General features: G+C 40.3%; 1 protein-coding gene across 1 annotated transcript; it reads right to left on the bottom strand.

Moving 5' to 3' along the window:
• Positions 1 to 3,144: 3,144 nt before the first annotated feature.
• LOC127412178 (mRNA decay activator protein ZFP36L2-like) lies at positions 3,145 to 6,622 on the bottom strand. Its single transcript, XM_051648331.1, has 2 exons — positions 6,315 to 6,622; positions 3,145 to 6,155 (listed from the first exon to the last, which is right to left on the bottom strand). Exons 1-2 carry the CDS (start codon positions 6,402 to 6,404, stop codon positions 4,965 to 4,967), a joined length of 1,281 nt encoding a protein of 426 aa, XP_051504291.1. The 5' UTR covers positions 6,405 to 6,622; the 3' UTR covers positions 3,145 to 4,964.
• Positions 6,623 to 8,834: the final 2,212 nt, after the last annotated feature.

Raw genomic sequence — 8,834 nt, 5'->3', positions numbered from 1 at the left:
GACATTGCATAAATAGGCTATAAATAAGTATCATAAAAATGTAATACAACTTTTTTGTCATTGTTGTGGAGAATCCAAAGGCATTTTGACCAAATACAAGATTAAGATATGTTGATCACTGTTTTTAACAGGTCAAAAATGACCGGAACGGTACAAAAGGGTTAATCTTGATAATATGATAAAATGGAACTCGTGAAGTCTAGTGTTATTCAGTTCGTATTTCTATTTGCACTGATCACTAAGTCATATTATTAATGAAAACATTGCTAAAATGTAACAGTGTTTCATATGGCCTTCATAGTCCATCAGTTGAGTGGTGTTGCAGAAAGATTGTTTGTGGACTGCATTCTTAATGGTAGGTGAAAGCAAAATCAAACTAACCCTTAAATACATACATCGGGTCTTTAGTGACCCGGGACCTTATTCCACACCCTGTACCTCATCTATTTTTTGGAGTTGTACCCACACCTCTTTAGTATTCCTCAATCTATCTCTTTTAAATAGTGTAACACACACACACACAAAAGCCAAACCTGCAAAACCTATATTAAGATTCAGGTTTTTTCTTTGCACTTCCATAAATTATATTTTTATGATTATTTCATATCTATATACGTTTACTATCACAGGATATCTATTTCTTTGTTTATTACAAGACAAATGAGTACTATATTCACACAAATGAATACTATATCACGTTGATTTTCTGTGTGACAATGGTGAATTATCAGTATTCCATATGCGTGTACAAATACATATTATATACATTATTTCTTACTCATTATGGTGCTGTTGTTTCAGTCATTGACTTGATTTCCATTTGACATTGCCATTGGATGAAGAAACAACATGGAAGTTAACTATAGCAAGTACAACATGTGATATGTGTGATATGACTATTGTCATTTGGGTGTACTACTGAAATTATGAAAGCTGTGCATCTATTTAGACTCAATAAGTGCCTGAGAAAATTCTTATGTCTATTTTATGTGTTATGTGTAGCTTAATATGTGTTTGACAGCCAGTTGTGTCTCATGAAATTTCAGTGTGAAAGTAACGAATCCTGTTCTAGATTTGTCCTGATTTGTTGCATTTTCTCTTTGATATATGAAAAATAAAACATCAAAATATACACAGGTGAGCCAAAACATTATGACAACCTGCCTAATATGCTGTTGGTCCTCTGTGTGCCACCAAAAGAGTGCCGACCCGCCGAGGCATGGACTCTACGAGACCCCTGAAGGTGTCCTGTGGTATCTGGCACCAAGACATTAGCAGCAGATCCTTTAAGTCCTGTAAGTTGTGAGGTGGAGCTACCGTGGATCAGACTTTTTGTTCTAGCACATCCCACAGATGCTCAATCAGATTGAGATTTGGGGAATTTGGAGGCCAGGGCAACACCTTGACCTCTTCAACATGTTCCTCAAACCATTCCTGAACAATGTGTGCACTGTGACCGGGAAGGGGTGTACCTGGACTGCGACAATGTTTAGGTAGGTGGCACGTGTCAAATTGACATCCGGACCCAGGGTTTCTCAGCAGAACAATGCCCAGAGCATCATACTCACTCCACCGGCTTGTCGTCTTCCTACAGTGCATCATGGTGCCATCACTTCCCAAAGTAAACGGCACACATGTACACGGCCGTCCACGTGATGTAAAAGAAAACGGGACTCATCAGACCAGGCAACCTTCTTCCACTGCTCCAAGGACCAGTTCCGACGCTCGTGTGCCCATTGTAGGTGCTTTCGATGGTGGACAGGGGTCATCATGGGCACTCTGATCGGTTTGCGGCTACACAGCCTCATACGCAGCAGGGTGAGATGCACTGTGTTGTGACACATTCCTCCCATAACCATCATTAACATTTTCTGTGACTTCTGCCACAGAAGGCCTTCTGTTGGTTTGGACCAAACGGGATAGCCTTCGCTGTCCTCGCACATCAATGAGCCTTGGGTGCCCAACACCTTGTCGCCGGTTTGTGGTTTGTCCCTCCTCAGACCACTGTCGGTAGGTACTCACCACTGCTGACCAGGAGCACCCCACAAGCCTCGCCGTTTCAGAGTTGCTCTGACCCAGTCGTCTGGCCATAATAAGTCTGGACAGGAGTCTATACTCCTGCCCATTTCTCCTGCATTCAACACGTTGACTACGAAAACTGATTGTTCGCTTACCATGTAATCTACCCAGAACTTGACATGTGGCCTTGTTAGGAGATCATCAACGTTATTTGCTTCACCTGTGAGTGGTCATAATGTTTAGGCTCATCAGTGTATTTTATTCTATTATTTTCTAATTGTCTTGAACATATTTGGAAAATTTTACACTATCTGGGAATTTTGTAGTTCCATTTGTGAAAGATATAAGTGGTGTTCCTCTAAGGACCTGAATATGTAATAGTGTTTGGTGAAATTTCCATTCATTTAAGGGTTAATCAGAACATTTAATAAGCAAACATAGGTGGGCGGCGTGTGTATCTTTGTGAATTACAGCCATTCCAGCAATATGGACATATGAGGAGCTTTCTTCTGGGATCTACATGCACAGATGTGAGGGCCTGGGCACTGTAAATGGCATCATGCCAAATGCTCTCATCCTATCTGGAGGGAACAGTCATTTTATTCTGTTTATTTTAGAGAATGCACAGTTGTGTAAGTTCATTCAGATAAACAAAGCTAGCAATCTGAGTCATGTCATGAATCAAGTATTGTTAGAAATATGGATTTGTACACTGAGCAACAATTTTGGCACTGCACGGACCAGTTCAATCTCAGTCAACCGCCATAGAGAACAAAACTACTAGAGGAGGTGCAGTCAGGGGCAACCCCCTTAATTCCTTTCACAAGCAACTATCACTTGCAGACAGAATGCAGAACAGTGTGGTTAAAATCAGTGTGTGTGTGTGTGATTGATTGATTGATTATTGATTGAATACTTTATTGTCTGATTTCTCCGAAAAAAATTTCTGAGAAATGAGACGAAGTATTAATCAATCAATAATCAATCAATCAATCACTGAGGTGTGTGTGTGTATAAAGAGTGAGAGCGTGTGTTTTCAGAAAAATAAGAATGTAGTGACGTGTATGTTCACTTGCAATTCTGCTCCAGTCGTACAATGAAAATCGCATGGACAACATTGCAACATTTACTTTTTGTCAAAAATTATTTTATTGGGAGAACTACAAAAATGTACAGTACAAAGTTAACAGTCTCACACGCAGTTTGTAGTGAACTGACTCCCCAAAACAAATATGTTACAAGTCCTGTTCTTTTTGTCGTTTTTTTTTTTTTTTTTGATATTACATTCAAAAAGCTTTACTTCTGATAAAGTAGTCAAGAAAGGTACATAGTGCGAATCCCCTGTACCTACTATGTACAAAATAAATGTGTTCAAACTCTTCCCCGTCCAGCAAGTTTGGAAGATTCCGACCATTACCATATCGTAGGAAAGCAAGAGAACAAAAAGACAAGTACAAAACAATGAAATGAGTAATAGAAAAAATAAAACTCAGATTGTTGCTAAGTCTCTATCTCTCTCCTTTGATAAGTGGTAACAACCTTCCAAGAAGTTTTAAATTACAAACTACATTCATTTCCTCTTGTTGTAAAACAATAACATGTATGAAAATACTTTATTTGGTTAATCATAAGGCAATGTAAGATGGTGAATCCCCACAGGCACTAGGCAATAATACTGGGGCACTGGACTGCTACATTCTCATGCACGTGGCTGGAGTCACAGCCTCACTCTGTGCATTATTTATTTATATATATATATATATATATATATATATAAAGGTAAATTAAATACTTTTTGGTTAATTGATTTACTTGGGATCTTTGAAATCTGATTTCTATGAAAATTTAAGGCTAGTACACGTTCGGACGGTCCTCTGCCAACCACAGTTTATACATTCTACAGACATACTTAAAGGGACACGTCTCTGGATTCTCCAAAAACCAAACAAAAATAACAAAACCCTTCCAAAAAGTAACAACCCAACGAACAGCAATCACACAAACCTTTTTTTTTTTTTAATGAACGTAAACAAGGAAACAAAATTAATGAAATAAATAAATCACAAACAATCTCTTAAATTAAGATTTCTTTTTTACTCATTTACAATAAAATAACAAAGTGAAGTTACAAAAGAGACCAAACAAAAATATATATTACTGTGAAAAGAACATACACTCCACTTTATGTAGATTAATAATGGCGATCATAATTTAAACATAATAAAAAGAATATAGATCTATTGCTTCATCATACTCCATAAATACAGTATGGACACAATTAACAATGCAGCCTATACTTTTCACAATATAAAATAAATAAGTTAAATAGATCATAGCCAGTTATGCACTGCTATGTAATCACTCAAATCAGCTAAAAAAAAAATAAAAAATAAAAAAATAAGTCAACCATCAGCAGTGATTTCCCAACAAGCCAAACAAGAGCTTCAAACTGCACAAACCAATCGAACCACTGGGTGGCGCTGCTGTGACACTTGAAAAATAAACTTTTGGAATGGAAGTTCTTGAAAGCTTTCAAAAGCGCATATTTACTTTGAAAAACTGGTGTACTTTTTGTGTCAAGGCATATTCTTGGCAAGGATGTAGGAAAATCTGAAACCGCTCTGTCTTTCACGTTCAAAAAAAGTCTTTTGTACAAATCTGGAAAGTAACTGGTCCAAAAAGACCAAGAGAATGCAACAAACTTGCAGCACAAATATCACCGTTGGAATGCCTTCTGTTGAGAAGCAGCTCACACAGAAATAGATCAACTAATGCCATGTCAAGGGTCTGACAAATCCATCTCCCCGGATATTAAAGTCTGTTATTGAACTACACCTCTAACGCGAGACAAGGAATCGGGAAAAATTCCACCAAAAAGTCCACTATAAAGAAAATAAGGGGAGATAATATCCCATAAAATAAAAAAATAAAAATAAAACAGGCGATTAATCATCAGAAATCGACAGCCTGCTGAAGATTGGCAAACGTCTCCCGCCGTCCAGACTCGGAGACTCGGAGCCGCTGAGACTTCCAGAGGAGCTCAGCGAGCCGCTGGCGTAGCTCTCCCGGTCTGAGATGCTGTCAGGCGGGCTCGGGGGTGAGTCGAACACCGGCGACTCTGACAGACGGTGCAGGGACTGCAGGTGGTTTAGACCGTACGGGGGAGATGGGGGGCCGCCGCCCATGTTCACCTGAATGTTTCCGCAGTAAGCACCGTTGGACTGGCTGGCGTAACCGTTGTGCGCGTGCACGGCCAGCGGCGCGAGCAGGGCTTTTAGGTCTTGCCCGGGGAAAGAGAAGGCACTGTTGCTCAGGCAGCGACTCATGGGCGACAGAACGTCTTCGTAAAAGTGAGCGGTGGAGGAAGGGGGTGGAGGAGTGCGGGACGTGGGGCTTTCGAGCAGGGGAGAGTCGAGTCCGTGGTGGTGGCTGGAGAACCCCGAGAAACTGAGGCTGTGGTGGAGTTTGGGTCTGTCCCTGAAGGCTCCCGCCGCCTGCGGTTGCGGTTGCTGTTGCTGCCCGTAGCCGCACACAGGTTCCCCCCGAGCGGCCTTGGTGGGCTCTCCCTGCATGTTGTTGGCGTTGCTCGGCGCTGGTCGTCTTTCGTCGGCGTTGTGGATGAAGTGGCAGCGCGGACCGTACGGACAGAAGCCGATGGTGTGGAAAGTGCGACAGGGCTCGGTCTTGTACTTCGGGTGGCGAGACAGGCTCCTCAGCTCGTGGTAGCCGTGGGCAAACTGGCACTTCTCGCCGTATTTGCACGCGCCGTTCTCCTCGAAAGGCCTGCACAGCTCGGTCTTGTAGCGGGTGGAGTTGATCTGCGAGCCTGGCTTCTGCTGCAGCGCTTGCAGCTGCTGCTGCTGGCCGCTCTCGCTGTAGGCGCGGTCGCGGAACTTGTTCTCCTTGTTCATGATGGCTGTGCTGGCGTTCTCCTTCATGCTGTTGTAGGAGCTGGCGGGGTACTTGTTGCCGTTCGCCATGGACTCCATGTTGCTGGTGGAGTTCCGACGGAAAAATCCTGACGCGTAGGAGTTGCAGTTGTTGGTGCTGCTCGAAGTCGTTACAGGAGCCCCGACTGCTTTCTTATCCAGCATGCTGTTGATGTGAAACGCGTTCATGTTGAGGCTCTTCTCCTGCTGTGGGGGAAAGAATTCAAAGCATGACCTGGTTATACTTTTGCAAGCAAGTTTGAAAAGTTCTGAACTTTGCAAAGTTCTGTGCATCTCAAAACTTTTCGAAATGTTTTTGCACGCTCTGACTCGAGATCAGATGCATGTGTACGCTAAAGCGTTTACCTTGTACAGCATGTCGATGTCGTAGAAAGCGGACAGGATTGCTGCAGACATTTCTGTTTCAGAAGGAGACAGTCGCAGATGATCTCTCATTTGAGGACCGACCTGGATCACTTTTGAAGCAACCGGTTTTAATTTGCCACGACTGGGTTTTGTGCAAGAGATGCGAAATAAAAAAGGCAAGTCTCAGATGTGGTCTGAAACTCTCGTGTTGTGTTTTTATCTTGAGTTTTCTCCCACCGTGCAATGCCGAGTCAGAACAGTAAAGTGTCTGCTTTACTTTCCTCGCACATATAAGCTTCAGGACAGTGCGTAAATAGAGGAGGAGCTCGCAAAGTTACTGCAAAAGTTGCCTTAAAGTTACGCCCCACTTTTCAAGTGTTGCCGGGCCTCTCGAGCTGATTGGTCGCATCATACACCCCTCCTGTACACACACACACACACACACAGGTCACTTGTATAAAAACATAGCTCAGGTTACAGGATTTGACTTTTTTTTTTTTTTCTTTTTTTTTTTTTTTTTTTACAGTTTGTTTTTAAATCACTTTAATTTTTGTTGCATTACAAACATATTACAAATAATTGTAAAACAATATAGTATAATATTGGGTATGTTGTGGTATAATCAGTACTGGGTGTAATGCATTACTAAGTAATTAATTACTGTATTTTTTCTTTAAAAAAAGTGATTACTCTTAATTTTTCATTAACTTAATTACAGTTACTTCTGATGTAACTGCGTTAAATACTGAATAGACTCTAGAATAATTCTATTTAAAACAATAGTGAATTTAATATCAAAATTTAATGTCTAATGTTAAAATGTATGTTTTCTAATTTAACGCTGCCCCCTTAAAGTCTTTGGCCAGTTCATGAATAAATTATTTGATTTTATATGATTTATTTGAAAGAATTAAAAGAACAGTTTCATATCTATCCTTGTATTTTTCATCTGGTCAAGGTTGATAAGGGTTTTACAGAGTAATTAGTAATAAGTAATGCAATTACTTTTCAGACAGAGTAATTAGTACAGTAATCTAATTACACTGTAGAAGATGTGATTAGTAGTTAGTAATGAATTACTTTTTTAGAGTAACACCCAACACTGGGTATAATATAAATACATAACATTGCATATTAGGTTATATAGTTGTATTTATTAAATGTATAATAACACATTATTTGTAACTGACATACAGTCATGATATAATATTGGCCACACCCCCAAAACATTTCTTCAGAAAAAAATGACGTCCTCTTTATGAAACACTGGAACATAAACAGTGACATATGATCTCATAAATATTAACACACACAATTCTAGCCAACAACAGTGGACAAACGAATTACTTGGTTTCAGTGGGATTAATAATACATATATTGCAACACTATGTAGATTGGTTACAACTGTGCACGAGATTAAGGCACGCACACGGTGTGTGAGACTGGTCACTCTGATATGAGGAAATGTTTAGTGCGATTGCATAATCTAGGCCAATAGCAAACTTTGAAGTTGTGCCAGATCTGATGCATGGAGTGAGAAACCAAGAAGCTTTGCAAAGCTGACTGCCTTTTGAGCATGTAAGAAGGCCTTTTGAGCATGCTTATAACTTTTTATTATAATTATTATTAAAAGAGCTCATTAATGCATTCTAGAGCTGAAATATATTAACCTAATTTTTAATATCCATATTTTTTATGTTATTTGTATCCTTAACTGAGAACTCAAAATGCAGATACAACATACCAGTCATTTTCAAAACATAACTAAGTAGCCAAAGCGATACAGTACTGCCCCCTATAGTTCTCAGCGCTTATGGTCGAAAAGAAAGGATCAGGCGACACCTACCGGCAAAACGATAACACACGTAAATTCCCTTCACAGTGCCTTGTGTGTTTTTCCTGTCGTTCTCCATTGATATCTCAAGCGGCCCTCTTGCATTACAAAAAAATTAATAAGTCGACCTCAAGTTTTCAGTAAAGTAAATCTATTCATTAATAGAAAAACAAACCCTAAACCAGGAGAAGAACACGGTATATATATTATTTTACTCAACCTCTGTGTGTGTGTGTGACAGGCATGGGCTGCTGACATTCCAAAACATGAAGTCAGTTTACATTAAACGGGGAACATTGCCGCTACAACCCTTGAAGGCAGCACAGCTGTCTGTTCCGGAAACCAGACTGTTGTGTTGTGATTGCGTAGTGTGTGCAGGAGGAGCGTTATACTACACTTCAACTGTGCATTAAAAGCTCAAATAGCGCAAGCACACAACGTGTGAAAGTGGGACTTTTAAAACGCAGTCGAGGAAAATAATCATAAAAAATGTGTCAGATTTTCAGTGTTGCCTTTGGTTAAATGCTGTTTGAAAGGACTACCTGTGCTGTCCACTATTTCTTGTGAGGAAAGCGAGGATGAATGGCTCGACAGAGATTACAGCTGAGATAACACTTCTCACCTTCATGAAAGACAATGGCTGGTCTCTCTCTCTCTCTCTCTCTCAATGTGAAACCCCACAGACA

This window comes from Myxocyprinus asiaticus, chromosome 21, assembly GCF_019703515.2.
Source record: "Myxocyprinus asiaticus isolate MX2 ecotype Aquarium Trade chromosome 21, UBuf_Myxa_2, whole genome shotgun sequence".
In the NCBI taxonomy this organism is placed as follows: domain Eukaryota; kingdom Metazoa; phylum Chordata; class Actinopteri; order Cypriniformes; family Catostomidae; genus Myxocyprinus; species Myxocyprinus asiaticus.
The sequence above is the reverse complement of the archived record's forward strand: the minus strand, read 5'-3'. Positions and strand labels throughout refer to the sequence as shown.